General features: G+C 36.4%; 2 protein-coding genes across 4 annotated transcripts in view; both read right to left on the bottom strand.

The window, feature by feature from the left end:
* Positions 1-10,527, bottom strand: part of CCDC125 (coiled-coil domain containing 125) — a 60,656-nt gene extending 50,129 nt beyond the window's left edge. For both annotated transcript variants that reach the window (XM_023496097.2, XM_003759891.4), the window contains exon 1: positions 10,067-10,527. The gene's annotated coding sequence lies outside the window, so the exon portion shown is untranslated. The remainder of the gene's footprint in view (positions 1-10,066) is intronic.
* A 1,188-nt stretch (positions 10,528-11,715) lies between these two features.
* On the bottom strand, positions 11,716-24,197 carry AK6 (adenylate kinase 6). Of its 2 annotated transcripts, none has more exons than XM_031966934.1 (5): positions 24,041-24,197; positions 22,525-22,617; positions 18,957-19,015; positions 17,783-17,928; positions 11,716-16,403 (listed from the first exon to the last, which is right to left on the bottom strand). In XM_031966934.1, the coding sequence occupies exons 1-5, from the start codon at positions 24,063-24,065 to the stop codon at positions 16,214-16,216; spliced, it is 513 nt and encodes a 170-aa protein (XP_031822794.1). In that variant the 5' UTR covers positions 24,066-24,197; the 3' UTR covers positions 11,716-16,213. The 2 variants fall into 2 exon arrangements, with proteins under 2 accessions (XP_031822794.1, XP_003759929.2); XM_003759881.4 differs by lacking the exon at positions 24,041-24,197 and adding an exon at positions 23,449-23,749.
* Positions 24,198-24,226: the final 29 nt, after the last annotated feature.

Below are 24,226 nucleotides of genomic sequence, written 5' to 3'. Positions count from 1 at the left end.
AATGCTGGGAATACAAAGAAAAGAAAAAACAATCCCCATGCTCAAAGAGCTTACATTCCTTTTTTTTTTTTTAATTAAAGCTTTTTATTTAAAAAATATATGCATGAGTAATTTTTCAACATTGACCCTTGCAAAACTTTCTGTTCAAAATTTTTCCCTCCTTCCCCCCACCTCCTCCCCTAGATTGCAAGTAGTTCAATACATATTAAAATATATGTTAAATCCAATATATATATACAGTTATTTTGCTGTACAAGAAAAATCGGATCAAGAAGGGAAAAAAAAACCTGAGGAAAAAAAAACAAAATGCAAGCAAACAACAGAAAGAGTGAAAATGGTCTACACTCAGTTCCCACAGTCCTCTCTTTGGGTGTAGATGCCTCTCTTCATCACTGAACAATTGGAACTAAGTGAATCATCTCATTGTTGAAGAATCATCAGAATTGATCATCATATAATCTTGGTGTTGCCATGTACAATGATCTCCTGGTTCTGCTCATTTCACTTAGCATCAGTTCATGTAAGTCTCTCCAAGCCTCTCTGAAATCATCCTGTTGGTTGTTTCTTACAGAACAATAATATTCCATAACATTCATATATCATAACTTATTCAGCCATTCTCCAATTGATGGGCATCCCCTCAGTTTCCAGTTCTAGCCACTATAAAAGAGTTTACATTCTAATGAAGAAACAATATGTAAATAACTAAGTACATATCAATTATATACAAGAATAAGTGGAAGACATTAGCAGTTGAGGAAATCAAGAAAAGCCTTTTTTAGAAGATGGAATTTGAGTTAAGTCTTAAAGAAAGCTAGGGAAATCAAGAGGTAGAGGTGAGGGGAGCAGAATACTCTAGGCATAGGGCACCACCAGTGAGAAAAAAGAGATGTGAAATGAAATATGGTATTCCAAGAACTGTTAACTAGACCAGTATAGATGGATCATTTAGTTCATGGAAGAAAGAAAAGGAAGAAAAACCTGAAAAGGCAGGACGTGTCCAGATTATAAAGAGCTTTAAGTGACAAAGCAGTTTATATGAGGAGAAGACATAGAAAAGAGCTTCAGAAAAATCAGCATGGCAGCTGAGTGGAGGACGGATTACAGTAGGAGAAGACAAGACAGGGAGACCATTTAAAAAGCTATTGCAAAAGTTCCTTTGTGAGTAGTGGTTGTTTGAGAAGAAAAAATGATAGAAATATGATATTGTGAAGATAGAAATGGCAAAATTTAGCCACAAATTAGAAATGGGGGGAAACAAGGAGTCAAGGGCAACACTGAGACTGGAAAATGGAAGTGCTTTCAGTAGTAATAAGAAAGTTGGGAAGAGGGGAAAGTTGGGAAGTTTGGGGAGGCGTGAGCTCTTATATATGATTGTTGCTGAGGAAAGAGAAGAGATAATGTTGGAAATGGAGATGTGGGAATTATCTGCATTCTGTTGCTGTTCAGTTCATTTTCCATTTTGTGCCTGATTCTTCATGACCTCATCTGGGGTATTTATTTATGGATATTGTAATGGTTTGCCATTCCATTCTCCAACTCATTTTTACAAATGAGGAAATTGAAGTATCACACAACTAGGAAGTGTCTGAGGTCAGATTGGATTTGAACTCGGGAATATGAATTTTGCTGACTGACTCCAAGGCTACCTGACATTCTATTCCACTCTTGCCCATCATCTGCATAAAGATGATGATTGATATCATGAGAGCTAATAAGATCACCAAGGAAAACAATATATAAAGGAAAGAAAGGAGAATTTAGTACAGAGCCTTAAGACACATCTACAATTAATTAATTCATGAGAGAACAATGTCCAAAAAAAAAAGACAAACAAAAAACCTTGGGAGGGGAGTAGTATTGAAGAGGGGATTGAAGGGTGATCTAATCATGTCACCCTAAACCCCTAACCTAATCAACTTCAGTGGGTTTTATTGCCTTTAGGAGGAAATAGAAAATGCTTTCTTTGGCATTCAAAGCTCTTCATTACCTAGTTCCTTCCTACTTTTCCAGGCTTCTCAAGCCTCATTTTCTGACACACACTCTGATCTATTGACACTGGCCTTCTGGCTGTTTTGTAAACAAGATGTTTCATCTTTTGGCTCTTGACATCAGGTTGTCCTCCATGTCTCTAACACTCTACTCCACTCAGACGACTGACCTCCCTAGATTTCATTAAGTTCCAGCTGAAATCCCACATTCTACAAGAAGCTTTGCGCTTTGTTGTTGATAATGTGATAGAGTGCCAGTCCTAGAGTCATGAAGACCTGAGTTCAAATCCCATCTCAGCCACTCACTAGCTGTGTAACCCTGGATAAAGAGTGGGATAGGCCTAAGTGGCAAAAATCCCACATTGTACAAGAAGCCTTCCCCGATTCCTTTTAATTCCAGTGCTTTCCCTCTTTAATTATTTCCTATTTATCCTGAATATAATTTACTTTGTATATATTTGCTTACATTTTGTCTTCCCCATTAAATTGTAAACTCCTTGAAAGTAGGGACTGTCTGACTTTTTTTCCATGCCCAGGGCTTAGAAGGCCTTTTATAAATGTTAGTTGGTTGATTGATTGAATTCGTGTCTGGCCTTTGAAAATGAGAGAGACATTTGTGTACATTTCAATTCCATTTTGAATGGTACTTAGATATCTCAAATTCAACTTAAAATAAATTCCCTTACTTCCCTGGCTCCAACTCAATTCCTAATTCTCCATTTGAGTTGTTAGCATCCCCACCATGGTTACTTAGGTTCATAATGTAAAAGTAATTCTTAATTCTTCCTTTACTCTCAACCTCCATTTCCAAATTTTATTGATGCTACATCCACATCTCTTGAATCTTTATTTATAGCTTTTATCCTAGTTCAAAATCTCATAATTTTTTACCTGCTCTTTCCCAAAATCTTCCTAACTGATCTCCCTAATTCTATGTTAGTCTCTTCCCTTTTCAGTGAATCCCTCATGTAACTGCCAAATTAATATTTATTAAAAACAAATAAACAAACAAACCAAATCTAACAATGCCATTCTCTTCCTCCCCTTACTTTAAAAAAGAGGCAAAAAGCCTCTGTGTTGCCTCTAGGACAAAATATAAATTCAAATCCAGCATTTAAAGTCTGCCATACAGAAATAGTAAATGCTTTCTTTTCAGATCACAATGCAATAAAAACTACATTCAACAAAAAGTTAGGTGTAAATAAATCAAAAAGTAATTGGAAACTAAATAATCTCATCTTAAAGAATGATTGGGTGAAACAGCAAATTATAGACACAATTAATAACTTCACTCAAGATAATGACAACGGTGAGACATCATACCAAAATTTGTGGGATGCAGCCAACCAAAGTGGTAATAAGGGGAAACTTTATATCCTTAGAGGCTTACTTGAACAAAATAGAGAAAGAGAAGGTCAATGAATTGGGCTTGCAACTTAAAAAGCTAGAAAAAGACCAAATTAAAAACCCCCAATGAATTACTAAACTTGAAATTCTAAAATTAAAAGGAGAAATTAATAATATTGAAACTAAAGTCTGCCATAATACATTCCAGCATACTTTTCCAGGTCTGGTCCATAGAGTTAGACTCAATGGCCAGTAACATCAAGTTTCCTCCCCAACCCAAAGCACCTTCCATTCAATCATTACAATGATTTTTTTTAAAGCACAAATCCAAGTATGTCACCTTACCTATCCCCACCCCTTAAGTCAATAAGCTCCTATTGCCTGGAGTAAATACAAAATGCTCTGCTTAGCATTCAAAACCCTCTATACCTCTATACCTTACTTTCCCACTTTCTTCACTTTCTGTTCCAGACTTGCCAGCTATTTGTTCTCTACTCATGACATTCAAACTCGTCTTTCCTCACTTCAATCTTGTGGGATACCTATGATATCCCAAATTTGTTTCACACACATACACACACACACACACACACACACACACACACAGAGCTGAAATGCTAGCTCAAAAGGAAGCCTTTCTTGATTCCTACATTTATTAGCTCTGTCTTCCTCTTAAAATTATTTTATATATACTTTATATTCATTGTGTATATCATCAGTAGCGGAAGGTAAATTACTTGAGGATAGGGATTATTTCTTTTACTTGATATTCTTTATGCCTAACATGGGGCTGTAGACTGTTAAACTGAATTATGTGTTAGAAAGTTCTTATTTTTTAGTTATTTATAATATATTTCAAAAGGAAAATGTGTTCTGAGACCCAAATAATTTACATACAAATATATTTTGGGGACACAATCTTTTTTTAAAAAAATTTAAATTACTGTGTTGTTGATATCTTTTGTTTCTGTCTTTAAAAAAATATATATTTATTGCCCATTGCATTAATTTATGAACATGTCCTCCCTCCATATTTGACAAGCTTTTCCTTGTAAGATTTTTTTACAAAGAAAAAAATTAGTTCTGGAAAATCAGTACATCAACTATATCTAACATGAAGCACTCTGTCCCCATAATCGCCCGTTTTTTGAATGAAAGGAAGGAAGTATTCTTATTTCTAGGGCCAATTTTAGTTATTATAATTATACAGCATTCAGTTTCAGTTTTTTGGAACATAACCTCCTCTTTGTTAATTGGGATTTTCCTACATTATTGGACAAATAATGGCGTTTTCTCTGGTTATAACCTTACATTTATAAAACACTTGGCATATATTATTTGATTGGGGTCAAAATCATAATTAGTAATAAAAAAAAAACAGTTGCAATATGGTTTACCTATAACATAAGTCTTGGTAGAGTTCATTAAAACCAGTATTATATATGAGCTACACATTGTTTAAAAACTTGGTATGGCATATTGTCAAGAACTAAGAACACTATTGAAACTGAATTTAGCTTAACATTTTAAAAGCTTAATATTAATTGAATAACATATTATAAATATTATACTTCATCTTAATATATTGAGAATATAAACTATAACCCATAGACAGGAAGAATTGTAAACTTTTTCTTAGAAGGGCAATTGAAGATAGCTTTTAGCCAACTTAAATAATTTACAGCTTTGAATATCAGTGTGGGCATTGATTGAATACATTTAATTTAAACAAAAAGTCACAATTATTTGTTAATTCCATCATTACTTACTTTCACCCTCATGCAACATTCATATGCATAGGTAAGCTAGATGGTTCAGTGAATAGAGTAGTGGGCCTAAGGAGGAGATTTAAGTTCAAATAAATCACTTTGGTCTGTCCCAGTTTCCTCAACCGCAAAATTAATAGCACCTACCTCCTAGTGCCAATGAGATACTATTTGTAAAACACTTAGTACAGTGCTTGTTCCTTTCCCTTTCTATTCTGTTATAAATCCACATCACATACTAACCAATCAACAAACATTAAAGCATCTACTAAGTATTGGGCTCTGGGGAAAACTGATCTACATCTTGCTACTAGACCCAGACTGCTCTGGAAGAGAAATCAAGGCAGGTGGCCTTGCACAGCCCTGCCTTACTTAAATCAAATTCACTTGTATCATGTAATGGCATTATGTCCCTGATGTCATGGTTCTCTTTAAGAATGAAGGACAAACAATGACAATAATGTGCCAGGTTCTGGGGATACAAAGATAAAAATAAATTAGAGACTCCAAAAAAGCTTACATTTTGTTGGTGGAGAATATTCATGTACCTATTATTATATATACAAGATAATTTGGGTTTGGTAAGCACTATTTCCCTCCAATCAATTGCTTCCTTTTTAATTTTAGTTGCATTAATTTTGTTTGTTCAAGAACTTCTTATATGAGCTTGTCTGTTTTATCTTCTGTGATCCTCACAAAGGTATGTTTGATACACTTTAGTAGAAAGAGCTCTTTTTTTCAGATTCAGAACAGTTAGGTTATAGTTTCAGGTATGCTATCCTATAGTATCCTATAGTATGCTATCCTAACTGAATATCAATGTCTTTATTAAATAGGGTTAATAAAATGTTCTTTTCCCTCATTTGTGATGATCAAATTAAGTGATATAATTAGTAAATGATAAAGTTGTATTCAAATTTAAATTTTTTTATGTATTGAATAAAACTAAAATATAGGGAGATTCTACTGAGTGGAAGAGTATCATTGGGAAATAATGATGTTTTAAAAAATTAAGAACAGAGCAATAATAAAGCACTTAAAAAGGAAAATATAAATAAAAGTAAAAGAACAGTATCCTTTTAAATATTTCTTTTATTGAGAACACAACAAACAGCAACCGATTTCATTTTAGAATTTCCTACTCACATCAAGAATCCAATTTAATTTCATTTCTATTCCTAAGCACTAACATCTTCTTAATGTACTTCCAACATTGACTGTTAATCTGGTAAGATTATTTTTTTTTACATGAAGAAAAGTGGGGATGGGGTATATATCCTTTATTATAAACAATGCTACTAGTAATAGTTAACATTTATATACATATGAAATTCATATAAACTTTAAAATTTTTTAAACCCTATGTATATTATCTCATTTGACTGTCCCAACAACACTGTGAGGTAAGTATTATTATATCCTTCTTTTAGAGATGAAGAAACTGTTGCCTAGGAAAGGGGCATGTGTAGACAGGGCTCCTGAATAGGGAATCAAAGTTTAGCCATTAGAATAAATCTTTCCTACCTCATTTCCAGATCGATGGCCAAAGAACCCAGTCTGCATTAACTGGGAGTGGTGAAGAGAGTAATAAAGCCTAGATGAAGATCGAATATTTGCAAGAGTATATTGGTAAAATATTGGTAAAATTTAACAATTGGCTGGTGGGGAGAACGAGAGAAATGTATCCTAGACACACTTTTAAATTTAATATATGTCATTAACATATTCTCCACTACTTCCTTAAGTTTAGACAATTAACAATCAAATCCTGATTTACAGTTTTTACCAATGAAAATTTATCAGCTCTCAACAACAGTATGAGATGCCAGAATAAATGCACATTTATATCTTCTCAAAACTCTGAAGGGACAAGAGGGAAAAAGATAGCAGAAGGCACACTAATAACGGTAGTGGGAAGTAATAAGGTTCCTGTAGCCATCTATCACCATGAAAGTGAAGTTACATAAGTGAGACATATTTGTATAAACTCAAGAGATATGTTCAATGCTGGCCATATTCATTGACAATCTTTACTTTCCTTCCCAAACCTGTAATTTCACTGGTATAAAGAACTCTTTGTGAGGAAACTCTCTTGCCTATTATGTCAGGCAGACCCCAATCATGCTTCCCCTCACTCATTACTTCTTAGTCACCTCCTTGAGAACCTTTTTACTGCCTTGATTTAGGTCCATAAACCAACTAGCCCAGATCTAGCACTCCAACTGTTTTCATGCTCTGCTCCCTCTCCACTTTACCCCCACTTTCCTTGCACTGATTTCCACCTCTAGCTGGCAGAACAGCAATTAAATTTACATATCTTTTCCTGGAATGGCTATATGAATTTTTTGGCCTGTGACCCCATTCCTATTTCTATAACTTTCTAGACTAAAATATATTGTCTCCCCTATTAAAATGTAAGATTCTTGAGAGTAGAAACTGCTTTTGCTCGTACCACCAGTATTTAGGATGCTACCTGACATAGTCACTTCTTATTAAAAGCTTTTTCACTAATTAATTAATTAATTCACTTGTTTAACAAATACAGATCCGCATCAGTTCTACAACCTAACAGTCTTGGAGAGTTACCCAAGGCATTGAGGGTTTAAGGGACTTGTCCAGGGTCACACAGCCAGGCTGGATCAGAGAAAGGACCTGAACTTGGTTTAGCTGACTCCAAGACTAGACCTTGATTCATGACACCATCCTACTTTTCATTCCCTATTAAGTTGGGTGATCTAAGAGATACCCCAGAGTAATTCCCATATGTCTGTTATGGGGAAGATTCTGTCCTGTTACAAAAGACATAGAGAAGGAATATCGAAATATTCAAAATAAAGAACTAACAGCTGTTAAGAAATAGAAGAGACAACCTTGTGAGGCAACACTATGTTTAAGCATAGGTCTAGATGGTGGGGGTGGAGATTAGCATAGACTAGATGATTTCTTAAAAAAAAAAAAGGTCCTTCCAATTATGTGACATTTCTTTGAAGACATTCTAGGCCCTGGATAAAATGAACCAAAAAAATGTGATCTGAAAGGGTCACATTTTTATTTAAACACCTTAGCAAACTTAGTTGATCAACATGAATGACAGAAAGCAAAGTCTGATGGAATGAAATAGGGGGACAAGTAATCTATATTAAGAGAAAGAACTCTCAAAAGGTTTCAAGAAGGGACTGCTACAGTAAAGAGTTCTAAACAAAAGCAGAATGAGAATACTTGGAGTTTGGGACTGAGGGTATCAAAGAGAGGAGTGCTGAAAGACAGACACCTAAAAAAAAAACTTCACAACTTTGTCTAGAATTATTTCTTTGAAATGCTATGCAATAATTACCTATTGCAACATGGTTGAGCTGTACTAATTTCCTTTTAAGGAGTTAATCTAATATTAAACTGTAAATTTCATTAGAAAAGGGACTACTTCTCAACCAACTTTTGCATCACCTTTAGTGCCTAAGCATACAACAGACACTCAATATTTAACAGAATCAACTATGATTCAAGGCACTAGCTGCTCTGGGTCCACAAGATTGCAGTAGTGCTGGGGAAGTCATTTTTCAACTTGTTATGGATCTTACAGAACAAGAAAATACTGACCTTATAGACCCTAACAGTTTGTCTAGACCAATATTTAAACTGGTTACATGTACATACATTGTTTCTAAAGTTACACTTATACTACACATCTGCAACTGTGACAGTATTCACTCACTGTATCCTCATTACCAAAGTTCTCCAGAAATTTGGGGCATCGAATAAAGAAGATTTCATATACATACCTCGAAAAGTATTTAAAGATACTTCTGCACCAAAAGAAATACCAGTTCAACAATGGGGATATAAAAACACATAATATTGTCCCTCACTCAAGATAATATTCTTCTAGGAAGATACCACATGCAAACAATATATAAGTAAAATAAGTATGAGGTTCAATGTGATGGGACAGTGAGAGACCAAAAATACTCTAAAAAATTTCTGGGAAAAATATTTGGTGTTACAAGGATCAGTGAAGACTTTATGGCAGAAACTTGAAGCTTTTCTGGAAAGACCAGGATTCTGAAAAATTTAGAAAAGGGGATACATTTCCGGGATAGAGGACAGACAACTTGCCAGGATGCATAAAGGGGCTGGAAATGGTTGCACTATTACCCCGCTGAAGGGACAGTAATTCGAAATAAAGCTGTCCAAGAGATGTGGAGCCAAAGAGAGGGTCTTACATACCAGTCAGGCAACAAGTTTGTGTTAAAGCTAGGAGCCAGGCTCGATGCTAAGCGCTGAAGATTCAAAAAAATAAAAATGTCTTTGCTCTCAAAGAGCTCAGTTTAATGGGGGAAAGAAATAAAAAAACAACCACAACCCCCCCCCACACACACACACACACACCCCTTCTCTTTCATTTTATGGACAATATTGGGCGGCTGCCACTTTATTCTATGATGATGTAAATTAGAAGGGAAGAAAATTGCATATCTAGGGGAGAAGCAAGCCGCTACCAGCTCAGCTTTGGCACTCAGCAAAATACTCCTCCGGGACGCCGGGGGCCTTCCGAAGCTGCGCTACCTAGTCACTCGAACCACCATCTTTCGGAAGTTTGACCAGTTTAAAAGTGCGAGCTTGTCTCCTCGTTCTCCCCGAGGACCACACCGCGGGAGCTTCCTTTAACTTAGGAGTGTGTGTGTGTGTGGGGGGGGGGGGGGGGGGGGGGGGGGGGGGGGGGAGGGGAGGGAGACGGACGCGCCTTCCCCCTTTTCCAATCAGGGATCCCTCCTCCTTCTCCCCACGGCCTCCCTTCTCCAGAAGCCCTCACCTGCCCGGGGCCAGGCCCGGGACGACCTCCTCTTCCACCCACCCCTTCACCCCCCGCCCGGGCCCTCGGAGAGGAGATGGAAGAGGGGTGGCAGCTCAGTCCTCCGAGGGCCTGCCCCTGCCTGCCGCGCCCCCGGCCGCACCTGCACTCACCTGGGCACGCACAGATCGATCCCGGCCCGGAGGGTCCTGGGGGGCGGTAGTGCCGCCCGGATGTCCGGCTTGGCTGTGGCTGATGCAGCGCTGCTGAGGGGTTGCCTCCCGGGGCCAGGGCCACATTCGCTCCGAACCCCCCGGGCGGCGCCCTGACCAGCGCAGGTCCTCAGGTTAGGGAGCACCGAGAATTGGGCAAGTCCCGGCGAGATGAGGTGGCAGGAAGATAAAACACTGGTGTTGCCCGAGAGGGTGTGCGCACTGTTTCCTCTGACTTTCCCCTGCCCGCCCTCCTGTCCCGGCTTCCTTCCTTCAGGGGCACAACTGGCTCGGAGGATGTGAGGAGCAGGAGGAAGTGCAGCTGGGAGGCCGAGCTCGGGGCGAGGGGCTCCGGCCAGGACGGAAGGGCTCTGAACAGAAAAAGACTAAGATCACCGCGGGACACGCTATACAGGGTGACTCTGGCTTCAGCGCTAAATGCTGGCTAATAAGGCTCGCCATTATTTTAAGTTTGCCATTTGGTATCCTTGAACTTGTCTGATACTTGCTCCAACCGTGGTTCTTGGACCTTCTGGAGTTCAGTCCAAGGTAAGCGGTGTCGACTGCGTCCTACTGGGTACTGTGCTGAAAAGTACAATTGAAGTTAGGGTGTCATGCCCCAGGAGCTTGCCTTCTTAGGGTAGGGAATAGGATGGGGTCAAGATACATACACATGAAATGTATGGATGATAGAATATGAAATACTAAGGGTGTTAAAAAGCCTTACAGCAGTTTAGAGGCGAGTAGCATGGGGTTGTGGATCCACTGGGAAGCAATGTGGATTCTAATCCGTGAATATCTGCAATAAATATGGGTCTTGAGGAGAGGTAGAATTTTGGATGAGGGCATAAAGGCAGGGCTATATTATGCAGAGCATATAGGAAGCACCATAGATGTGGATCCAAGGAGCCTGTTTTTCAATTCCAGTCGGCTACTTACTATTAGTGTGATCTTGGGGAAGTAAGCTTAAGGCTCAGAGCCTCAAGAGTCTGCACCTGTAAAATAAAGGAGTTGGGCCAGGTGAATGCTAAGACCCCTTGTGGTTTCTACCCCGTTTGGGAAATAGTAAGACCAGTTTAGTTTTAATGGAAGTTTACTGTGAGAAGCTGAAGAAAATCCCAAATGGGCTCCTGCAGAGTGGGACCCTACTAAACAACACTGGGGGATGGGGTGGGAAGCTATAGTTTTATACATGTTATATATGTTTGTGTGTGTATATGTATAATTTCTTGACCCTATGTGTGTGTGCATATATATTCATATACTTTAATTTACTGACTCTAATACCCATCAGTACCTGCTCATTCCCGGTGATCCAATTACTGCATGACATTTATGACATTCAACAGCTATTCAATATTTATTATGTACCTACCAAACACCGACCATTATTCTAGGATTGGGGAATATACAAAATTTGGGCAAGACATGGTCTCTACCATCAGGGAGCTCATGTTCCATGGGAATGGAATGGGAACAAGCAAATGATCATACATGATACCAGTATTACACAATAAATGCATTAGTTGTCAAGTGAGGTCACTGTCAAGTCTTTAAGCAAAGGATGGATGACAATTTGTTGGGTATACGGTTGAGGGTATCTTTGTTCACATATTGGTTCAGTTAGATAGCAGATGAATACCTAACCAACTCTGAAATTCTGATCCTGTGCTGCTGTTTTGAAGAAGAAGGTGAGAGGTTGTTGTCATGGAGGTGTTAAGTGGGCATTTACAGAGTGGCAGAAATTCAGTGGAGAAGAGGGAAATGTTTGCAGCATAGCAAATAGCACCATAAAAGGCAGCTTGTAGGATCTAGGAGGTTTCCATTTATAGAGAATAAGGTAAAGCTAGAGAAGTACTGAAAATGAAAGACCTTGATGGCTGTACAAAGGAGTTGTAACACCCAGTAAGAATGTGAGCTTTGGGCAAACAAATGCTGTTTTTGTATTTCCAGCATTTCAGTTTCTTGATTATTTTTGTTTTGGATCAATCCTTTCACTTTAATAGGTACAGCGGACTATTGATATGGAAACTCCCCTCAACTGAAAACTTAAGGCTTAAAAGTTGCAAGAGAAACTGAGAGGTTAAATGACTGAGCCACAGTTAAGAAGTGCCAGAAACAGAATTTAAACATGTCTTCCACGAGGTACTGGCTCTTTATCCATGGGACACTACCTTCTTGCCCAAAATGTAATGAGTAAAAAAGCATGTATTAATCATGTGTGCTCTATCCCAGGTATTATGCTAAGTACTGGGGATGTAATAAGATAGTACCTGCTTACATTCTTATATAGGGAAGGATAACACAATAAAGGGAGTGGTGGCAATTTAAGGACAATTAACATATCCTTTTTAGGAATGAGGGCATTGATTTGACTAGAGAGAGGTAAAGTGGCTACCAGGCTCAGCATGCAGATGGCCAGAAGGTAGGGTGCTGGACCTGTATTAGACATTAATAGCAATCAGGACATCAAGGCAGAAACCAGAGTGCTTAGATGTAGCAAGGCAATATAATACAAAGAGAGTTATAAAGTAGTAGGTGCTTAAGAAATATTCATCATATTTTAATTGTCAAGAGGCAACTGGTGCCACTTATTTTGGAATAGTGATACAACTAACTTTAGTTATGAAAAAAAAAAAAAAAGAGTATTCTGGCAGCAGTTATAAAGATCAATCCAAGAAAACAGGACTATTCCAGTAATTAGAATCCAATGATAATGAGATTGTACTAATTTACTGATAATGGGAACAAAGAGGGAAGGAATAAACATATGGAAGGTAGTGTCTGGGGAGCTGATTAGATGTGAGGCAAGGAAGATTTGGCAAACTTTGGTCACTATGAATACAGAATTCTCAGTGTAAGTCATAACTTTCTAAATATTTTTCAGGGCTGCCTAGAAATTCTATTTAGGAGTTGGCCATACAACTGTAGAAATTTTAAAATTATCACATTTAGGTACTGCTAGTCTTTTTCATATTCTTAATAGTATTGTTGCTTTTACACATAAGGCTATTTTGTTAAAGATTCTGAAGCCCACTGGAAGGAAATGTTTCCATTGTTTCAGATTAGGGTGGGAAACTTTTGCGTGTTTGAGTAATTATATTCAACCCTGGCAAATCCCAAAAGGTCACACTGCTCTATTTAAGCATTACAGAAAATAATGTTTCAAAGAACAGTAAGAGGGAAACCTAACAGTTTTTAACTAGCATAGGGAAATTCTGATGACATTTATGAAAGTTGATTTTTTTATCTTTTCCTTCACGTCTCTACCACTTATATCTTAACTTAGAACTTAGAACAAATAATTTCACCTCCTGGATACCAGTTTGCTCATCTCTACAATAAGGGCTAGGACTAGATGTGTTTTAAGGTTTTGTTCACCTTTTAACTCTATCATCCTGTGCAAAACACCATCCTATGAATAAAAAACAGCCTCTCCCCTCCAGGAGATTACATTCTACTTTTAAGGGCAAAGCTTTGAACATAAGATATTAAGTGAATAAAGTTATCACAGAAATCATTCTGTTATATCGGGGAGGGGGGGGGGGGGGGTCTTGGACATATTGAGTTTGAATTGCTGATGGAATATCCAAATGGAGATATCTCATAGGCAGCTGAAGGATGGCAATACAGACTTGGAGTAATATTCCAAGAACTGAAAATGACATTATCAAGGAAGTATATGGGGAGAAAACCATAGACCAAATCTTGGGGAATAACCATTTTAAGTACTTGGGGGGGGGGGGGAAGGTAGAGACCAAGGACCTATTATGGCCAACCACTATAGATGGAACATGTCTCTAAAGCCATATGAGGAACACATTGCTCCAACAGATGGACATGCTAGTTGCTGATGATGTTTGAGAAGGCAGTTTCAAAGACATTAGGACAAAATTCCAAGAAAAAACTAGATAGTGATGTAGCAGAAGCATTTGTCTGTCATTGATAGCAAGAAGGCTGGGAAAGTAGCAGAAAGAATAGAAGGGTCAAGTGAAGGCATATTTTGTGAGAACTTGGAGAAACCTGAGCATGTATGATATAATGAGGACTGGAGACTTTGGTGACTGCTGTAGAGGTGAAGGGAATAGAAGAGAAACTTGAGACAGATTTAAAAAAACACGAGGGAGAGGAAGTTGAAGATAATACTAAGTTTACACACTTTCCAGGGAGAGAACATATATGTATATGTATATGTATAGCATATAAAAAATAGATTGTTTGAAGGGGTGGGAAGGGCAAGGCAATAGTACCTTGAGAAGAGAAAAGGCTTCAGGGAGAATGCAGTGCTTGAGTTGAGCTGTGGAGAAAGCCAGAGATTAAGAGTCAGAGTTAAGGAATACATTCTGGATATAAGGATAGTCAATGGAAAAGGCACATTTTACAGAAAGGTCAGTAAGGGGACTGTAGAATGTATGAAGGCCAGATGTAGAATGTATGAAGGATATAATGTATAAGGCCAGAAAGTGAAGTGGTAACCAGGTTGAGGGGGATTTGTCAGAAAGAATTTGATCCTAAAAGAAGCAGCAAGCTTCTGGTTATTTTATAAGTAGGGATGCAATATATAATGATACTTGTATTTTAGAATAATGTCAATGGCAAATCAGATAGAATTAGTAGTTGTGGAGGATAGACTGGGAAAAAAGTAATGACCTATATAAAGAGATGGAAGAGATCCAAGAGATGTCAAAAAGGGAGCACTGATGAGACTTTGCAAGTAAACATAGAAAAGAGGACAAATTGTGGCACACAAAAAGTAAAGTCAGAAATAAGAGCAAAATTTGGGGAAAATAACCACAATTCTATGTCACTTAAATTTATAAATCATCTTCTTCACACTAACTCTGTGAAAATAATAATAACAACCATTTTTTTATAAAATACCAGAGTTTGTAACTTCCCCAAGGTCACACATTTGGTAAATATCAGTCAAGATATGAATTCAGATTTCTCCTAAGTTAATATATTGCTCTCTGGGCAAATTGAATTTAAGAAGCTAATAATATGTCCAAATGAAGATGTCCTAAAGGCAAGTCAGTCATACGTCATCAACAATTAATGTGACTTTCTTTCACAAAAACACTGATTCCCATCACCTTTTGATTGAAGCTGTAGGTAGTAAGATTTACAACCAGTGATCTTTGAAAGGACTGTTTCTCAGAATGACCAATAAAAGAACATAAAGTAGCATAGGCAAAGGAATAAAGCTAAGTAAGGCCTGTTTTATGGTTCAAGAATACATCAGTAAGGCACAGAAATATATTTTTAAAAGGGGTAAGAAAAGTGCTAGTTATCAATGTTAAACACATTTTCATGAAATACACAATTATTGTATTTAAAATTTTTATCTAATAATTATCACCACCTATATGGTAGCAAAGCATTATCACATGAATTTTCATGGAACTTAGCAAGACCGAAATTAGTCAACCAATAAATTAAAATTTAGTTTCCATGGGTGCAGAAAAGACTGCTATTTCCCTTTTATGTGGAAAATGTGATTATCTTTCTCTTCTGCAGAGACAAATATCAGTGCTAAGATCAGCAGTGATTTTACAGGCAAACAAGTTCAGTGACCTCTTGAAAATGCTATTTTCTCAAAGATCTCACCATTTACTTTGTGACTATCCAAATTTATAACCAACTTCTAAGATTAAAGAAAACAGCAATTTACCAATAGAAAACTTAATGTAATATTTATAGCTTTATCCTCAGACTCTTTTATTTATTTATAAGTCAGCAGTTCTTCCTAGCCTTCATTTTCTTTTTTTGTGTCAAGTATTAAAGATTTTCATCTATTTTCTCAAATTTGCTTATTCTTTAGCAGTTAACTAAAATAAATGACAATGGTGAATATTCCTAAACTTTAAAAGTCCTTAATAAACTTATTCATTGTACTTGGGGGTTTTCAGTTTTCTCATGGAGAAAAAAAATTAATTTAGACATAACTCAATCTTATATATTGTCCACTTGTTCAACTTCTACAATCTTGGACCATAAAATTTGGTGTATGTTGTCTTAATTTCTATTGCAGGGGGAGGGAGAACTCATCAAAATAATCTTTAACCATCATGTGGAAAGCCTTCAAAGTCCATGTTTCACCCTCAAAGTTCAATTATTATCTTTTATCCACTCCTCAATCCATTTCATTATCTGATCTAAATTACTCTCTAGTTCTTCTGGTACATTGCTGGGCAGCCGGTGTACTATTTCATGCTTGTAGGAGGCCAAGGCTTCTTCATAAAGAATTTGAAAAATTTCACATTGAATATTGTTCTGTAGTTTCTTTACATTGTATCCCCTAGAAAAAAAAGTTGGGGTTTAGACACACATTTGCAAAATCTGAATGAACAAGTATGAGTTTAGGAAACTCCCACCCTCCAAAAAACTGTTGAATATTGTTGTAAAAATAATTTTTGCTTTAAAATTAGAGGCAATAATTTAAAAATATCATAATTCGAGAAGCAGTTAGATAGGATGTCAAATTCGAAACAGAGACAAATCTACAACTTTGTATTTGACAGGAAAAGAGGTTCTGAGCTTCTTTTCTGTAAGATAGGATCCAATTAGCTGCTTGGAAAGTATTTATCAGGTACCTGCCTGTCAAAGAAAACCCATGAAAGAATAAGAGTTTCTCAGTAGTCAGATTAGTCTACTCATTAAGAAAATATTATCTAGATCTTAACAGATCCTTTCAAACTAGAATCAGAATATTGGTGGTTTTTATATGAAGATGGCAATGGTAAGACAACCATATGTAGAAGAAAAAAGTCAAGAAAGTCAGGTCTAAAGATATCTGAATTCAAATCCTGGCTCCATTACATTCTGGCTGTGTCCTTGAGCTTTAATTTTTTGTAAATTATTTGTAAAGTAGGAATAGTATGGCCTTTACCTTCCTCAAATAGTCATTATAAGAAAAAAATGTATAATTATAAAATGATATGTAAATGTAAATTTTTATAATTATTATAAAAGGTTAAGATGGCATTTTTTCCAGATTATTTGTTCTACTGTTCTTGGTCAGTATTATGGATAAAAGTTTAAAATGCCATATAAGGTACATACTCTTTAAGCCAAGGGTCTATACCCCAACGAGATGAAGGCAAGAAGAGAAGGACCTATATGTACAAAATATTTATAGGAGCTCCTTTTATAATGGCAAAAAATTAGAAACCAAGGTGATGCTCATCAATTGAGGAATTGCTGAATAAGTTATGATATGTGAATGTTATGGGATATTACTGTGCTACAATTAATAATAAGATGTTTCAGAAGAACCTGGGATGACTTGATTGAAATGATGCAGAACGAAGTGAGCAGAACCAAGGGAACAATTTACACAATAACAATATTGTGTACTGTGTAAAAAGAAATAACTTTGAAGATTCAGGAACCTTTAATAACACAATAATCAAATACAATTCTACAGAACCCTATGTTCTCCACCTCCTGACAGGATAATGGAAAATTGAAAGACACTGAGAATACATCGAGATATGTGTTTTTTTGAAGTGGTCAATGCAGGAATTCATTTTGCTTGACTTTATATGTTTCTCAATAGGGTAGGGAGGAGAGAGGGAAGAAAGGTGGAAAAGAGAAATGATGTATCTTAGTGAAAATAAAATTTAATTTAAAAAGTAAAATAATGTTCTATAATGAACAAATTCATTCTTCTCTTACCTCTTTTCAAGTCTTTTATATAATATAGAATTATCTGTTTGGAGCACAAAAACTATATGAAACCATCGTTCAGGGAAGAAGTCACAGCCATGGTAATCAACAATAACTCCACCTTCTTTCATTTTATTTTCTAACTCATCAACTACCTGTTTAAAAAAAAGTGTATTAAAGAAAGATCAATTCTACCATTAAATTAAGAAACATTTAATTTTTAATTGTGAAGAAATGTTTAAAACATATAGCCTTAACATTAAGTAAGCTACTGATCATTAATTATATTAGTACAAAATCTTTATACAGTGACGGATTCAATAAGTTCCATCTTTCGTGTTTATTTTAGCAGTTATCTCTACTTAAGACTTTAAATTTCATCATAAGTAATCAGATACCATTTTTAATATTTTAAATATATAAAGATGATGACTTTACCAAATGCTGAGTTTTGTTTTGTCTCTAGGTGTAATTAGTTTAATTGGTATAATATTATCCTTTCCTCTAGACTTTTTAAAGATTTATCATTTCTGTTGTATTTATTAAGGTGTTTTAGCATTGATATTTTTATTTATTCTTTGTATTTTCATCCAGCTATTATATGAGCTTACCAATAACATCTGCATAAATGGTTTAAGTTTTCTTAAACTCTGCATGTACCCATGCAGAACTTGAGTAATAAATTGTATACTGCCTGCACCATCAAAAGAAAGAAGCAACAGCAGTAGCAATAATAATCATTATGCTATGGAGAAAAGCATAGTATACACAGAACTTGCATTAAAGTCAACAAGACCTGAATTGCAATCCTACCTCCAACACATAATAGCTTTTTGATTCTAGCTAAATAACGTAATCTTTTTGTTTCCCCAAGTAACTCTAAAACTATTATTTCAGAATATGATACACAGTGTAATATTGTTGAATATTATCAATTTAATACTTTCTAATCAATTAAACTTTACATTTATGAGTTTTTTTCTTTTATTTCTTTTAACAAAACTAAGATTAGCTAAGGAAAATTTTTATTTTTAAAGACCACTTCAGTACTTTCAAAGAATACCTATTTCATCTATGAAAGGAGTTGCAGCTCAGCATTGATATGGGGAGTTCCCTTCTTAGGCAATACCCCATAATGAAATTACAATTCTAAACCAAAAAAAAGTAATAATCTTGTACTTACTCTGTCTTCATCCAAAATAGGACACTCATATTCTTCATCATAGCCATCATATAACTGTCCTAAAGAAATAAGAATAAGAACATTACATTGTTCAAAATTATCCCAATAGCATTTGCAAATATTTGGAATTTAAATTTAGTGCTTCCCCCCTATAAACAAAAAGATTTTATTTCACAATGAATTATTAGACCACTATTAGAGGTACATATAGCAAGGAATAGTAGATATAGTGCTAGGTTTGGACTTGGGTTGAAATACCATCTCTGATACCAGCTGTGTGACCAAATTTTGTGTCCTTGATAATTTCACCAAAATTGATCAGCTAAGTCAGAGGGTTTCAGTGGTGCTTCATGTAACTAAATTCCATGTGCATGACATTTAAATCAGCATGTTGAGATATGGAAACCAAGTCAAAGAAGATTTGAAAGAAGTGTCTGTGATTAGCCTGATCAGAAGACTAAAGAAGAAATAATAGCTGTTTAAATATTTTAAAGTCTACTATGCTGAAAGGGAAGATGACATTTTAAGTAAAAGTCAAACCTAGGATTAATTGATCAAATCATAATGAAGCAGATTTCTACTCAAGACAGGAAAATAATTTTATACCTGTCCAAATACTTCAACAGGCTGCCTCAGCGAAAAGTGACAATCCCACCATAGGAGATACTCAAGCAGAAAGTAGATCTAATAGTAGAGACCATCTAAAAGAGATGGGGCTCTTTTGAGAGGCAAAGTAGTATATTTCTGCTCTTCTTGTGCCAATTTTTTCTTAATTGTTTTTAAAAATAAGATCTTAAAGAAATATTTACCAAATCACAATTATCAATTATAGTGACATGATTTATTCAGTCCTATTATAATAATCCTATTAATAATTAACTATAAGCCTGAATCCCTAATATCTTGTATCTTGTATTATATTATTGAATATTATCAATTAAGTACTTTGTAATCAATTAAACTGAACATTTATGAGTTTTTTCTATTCCTTTAATAAAGCTAAGATTAGCTAAGGAAAACTTTTATTTTAAAAAACCACTTCAATACTTCAAAAGAATACCTATTTTATCTATGTGGGTACTACCTATATCAAGGCAAATCACCACTATTTAATGTTTAAATCTCCATGAACTGCTGTGGAAAAATAAATGGATGAATGAATCATCAATTTATGGTTAATCTCTCTTAAAATTACCTAAATTGGTCCTCACGTACCAATATAAATATCTCAAATCTATATCTCCACAGATGAGGATCTATGTTCAGTTACTTATTTCTATCTACAGGATGAGCTGCTTTGAGTACAAACTCAAGATGTTCAAAACTGAATCCCTCAACTTACTTACCAAATTAGCTTCCCTCCCCAATTTCTACCATTGGTATTCCTTATGGAAGGCTAAAATTATTTTAGATTTCCTACTTTACCTTTATTCCTTATATCTAATCTATCATTTTCCTCTGAAACATCTCTCAGATTATGTTCTCTCTGATCCTCCTGTTCTAGTCCAACCTTACATCACCTCACACACTTAGGTTAATATTAGAAACCATAGCTTCTTAATCTCTGAATCCTTCGATTGTTCTCCCCCATATCCATCTTATATACCAAAGCCAGGCTAATCTCCTTAAAATTTTATTTTTATTACAGTTTTTTTTTTTCAAAAATTGATAGTATTTCCTAATTAACTATTTCATCAAGTCCAAATTTCTGTACCTAATTTTTCAAGACCCTCCATAATCTTATCACATTTTTTTCTTCAGAAAGTCACTTCCCTAGGTTTCAGTTTCCTCATCTAAATAATGAAGAACTCCAAGGTTCTAGCTTTGGCTCTATGAGCCTATGCTCAATTCAACAAACACTTATCAAATGCCTTCTATGTAATGATAAATGTACAGCATTATGTACCATGCTAGATGCCAGCAGAGAAACAAAGCTTAGATAATGATTTTTATATAACATTTTAAAGTCTTCAAAGCATTTACATACTTAGTGGCTCATTTAACACCCTCCTGAGATTCTTTTCAAGGTATTATTATAATTCCCTTTTTGCTAATGGACACTTGTCTGGAACACTATGATTTCAGAAGGTTAAACGACTTGCTCAGGCGCACAGCACAAGTACTACTAGGGTATGAGGTGGAGTCTGAACCCAAATGTTCCTGGCTCTCAGGCCGGTACTCTTGTCTATTACACCTCATTGCTTCAGATACAATCCCCATCCTTATGAAATTTAAGTGCCCAATAGGAAGATAAGATGGAAATATAACTATAATACAAAACAAGTCAAGCAAAACATCTCAGGCTACATTAGGAGAAACAGTATCTAAAATGAAGGAAGTCATCATTCTGCTAAACCCATTAAAATATTGGGGTCAACTTTAGATACCATAAGAGAAGGAACATTTATCATCTGGAAAGAGTTCAGAAAAGAACTACTAAACAGGTGAAAGGCCTCTAGATTATGCCAATTAAGAATCTATTGGAAGAGGTGTAAGTTTTGGGAATAAAAAATAAAAAAGAAGGGATAGTTGCCTCCAAATATCTAAAGGAAATGTTCTTCTGACAAAGAAAGCAAAATAAAGGGCAACAAAGAAGTTTAGGAAAGACATACTTTAAAATAATTTTAAGAAAAACTTCCCAATAATCTTATTATTCAGTTGTTTCAGCCATGTCCAACCTCATTTGTGATTCTTTTGGCAAAGATACTGGAATGGTTTGCAATTTCCTTTCTAATAATAACTACCTCAAAATGAAATGGATTGCCTTGGTAGATACGAGATCTCCTTCAGTAGAAAATTTTAAGCAAAGGATGGATGGTCATTTATTAAGAAGGTTGTAGACAAGATTCTCTAGATCAAAGCTTCTTAAATTGTGAGTGGCAATCCCATATGGGTTGCATAACAATGCAGGGATCATGAAATTATGATTTACTATCAATAAATGTTTGATTTGTACACCTATTCCATAAGCCTATACACCCAGGGTTATATAAAAACTTCTCAGCCAAAAATGGATGGCAAGTAGAAAAAGTTTAAGAAGCCTGGTACAATAAAGTTTTGCAAAAGTGAATGTTGATTTAATATATTTAACATCTACTGGTCATCCTGCCATCTAGGGGAGGGGGGGGGGGGGTAAGAGGTGAAAAATTGGAACAAGAGGTATGGCAATTGTTAATGCTGTAAAGTTACCCATGTATATATCCTGTAAATAAAAGGCTATTAAATAAAAGAAAAAAAAAACTGAATGTTGAAAACTCTGCATGTATTTGGAGAAATAAAATACTATTTTTAAAAAAGATGTGACATAAAGAACTTTCTTCGTCAGCACAGATGACAATATCTATTTAGAAGAGACATAAAATGAGAGAAGGAAGGCTGAACAAAGAGGATGGCATAATACTATAAAAGGCTTCAAGGTAAAGACTTAGAATTGGTTAACTATTTCTCCCAAAACAAAATCAAGTAAGGTAAATCTTTTCACCATGCCTTTATATCATCACATGTTCTATTTATTTAAGTCACAACACATCTATGATGAAAAGTTTCCTTTTACAAATATAAAGATTACCTTCTTGTGCTAAATCGCCCACATTAACATATGTCAGCCCTGTTCTTGATGCAAGTTCTTTACCTAGAGTAGTCTTTCCAACTCCTGGTGTACCTATAAGACAATTTATAAAAGATATCAAGGTAAACATTAGACAGGGGAAAATAAAACATAGACCATCACCTTCTTGAGGATTACAAATATAGGATTAGAAGAGAAGCTGAAGTCTAGTTCCTAGTTCTGCTTTTCCAGATGAAGAAACACTTTAAAAATGAAGGGGCTTGCTCAAGATCACAAACACAGCAAGATCTCGAGTAGCACAACTGGTTAAACTCCAGTATTATGATTCTAAACTCAGCCTTCTTTCCAAGCTGCATGCTGTCAAACACTTGCTGGTCACATGCTATTTTACTTATTATTTACACTTAATATTTTTTGAAACTCAGATCTCTTATGTCACATACACACTTGCTGGTCACATGCTATTTTATTTATTATTTACACTTAATATTTTTTGAAACTCAGATCTCTTACGTCACATACTTATGTTCAGACCTGATGTTCTTGTAACAGAAAGCACAATTATTTACTCTGAGGGAGAAATTTTTATAAATGCCCTTGCCAAACCAATTGCCAATTTTACTTTAACTCTTGACAGGTTAATGAGGCTATCAAAGCTAAATAGCCATCATATTATCCAATTGTATGCCATTTTACTTTCTACGCCTTTAGTCTCCTCATCTGCAAGTAAAATTGGCCTGAAATATCTCCAGCTTCCTCTTCAGGAAGACTGTTAAACTTCTATCCTGCCCCAAAAGTTACATAATTTACGTATATATCACAAACACTTAATGCATTTATGGAGACAATACAAAATTTTAACTCAATGATGAACAGATTAATCATGCCTGATCTTTAGAAATAAAAGCGCTCCCTAAGACTCACTCCATGAGCTGGGCACAGGGTTCTTGCAAGGGTTGCCAGCTGAAGTTTCTTTAAAGGGCAGTGGCACATCTAACAAAACAACAATACACGCAGCACTCAAAACAGCCTCATTCAAGACGTGGATGTGGATCCCAACCATTTGCGCCGGGGAAAGTCACAACCAGGCTCCCCAACAAGCACCAGACGGCATTTAAGAAGACCGACCCACGGCATGTTTACAGATAACTCGGGGGATGGTTCTAGTCTTGGGGGCAAGTCGTTTCTAGGACTTGTTGGAGGTTGGGGGAGTAGCCGTCGAGCCTTAGATTCACCATGTGTAAAAGGAGACTGGCTCAGCTGGCTCAGCTGTACATCCCTTGGGTGTCCAGGGCAGGCGTTTTACTCTTTCATGCTGACATGAGAAGGGAGCGTATAAAACGGGCGATCCTAAACTGACCAACCGAACGAACGTCCCCCGCCCCCGTTGCCACTACCCCCCCATGGCCCGAACCACCACCGAGAGCCGCGCACGGCCTAACCCCTGACAAAAGGGGTTCCTCCTGCCCGCAAGCCGGGCCCCGCAAATCCCAGCCCCCCGAGCCGCAGCCCTGACCCGTGAGCAGGATGTTGGGCCGCATGGTCGCGGTGGAGCCGGCTCCGCCCCGGTCGCCTGCTCTCCACGAGGGAGCAGCAAGCCGAGGGGGCTAGACAGGAGCGGAGGGGGCGGGCCCAAGGGTCCTCGAGCACTCGCTCGGCGCACACTCCGGGAGTCATCACCTCGCCCCGCCCCTCCCGCCCA

This window comes from Sarcophilus harrisii, chromosome 1, assembly GCF_902635505.1.
Source record: "Sarcophilus harrisii chromosome 1, mSarHar1.11, whole genome shotgun sequence".
NCBI lineage: Eukaryota > Metazoa > Chordata > Mammalia > Dasyuromorphia > Dasyuridae > Sarcophilus > Sarcophilus harrisii.
Note: the sequence above shows the minus strand (reverse complement) of the source record. Positions and strands in the feature narration are given on the sequence as shown.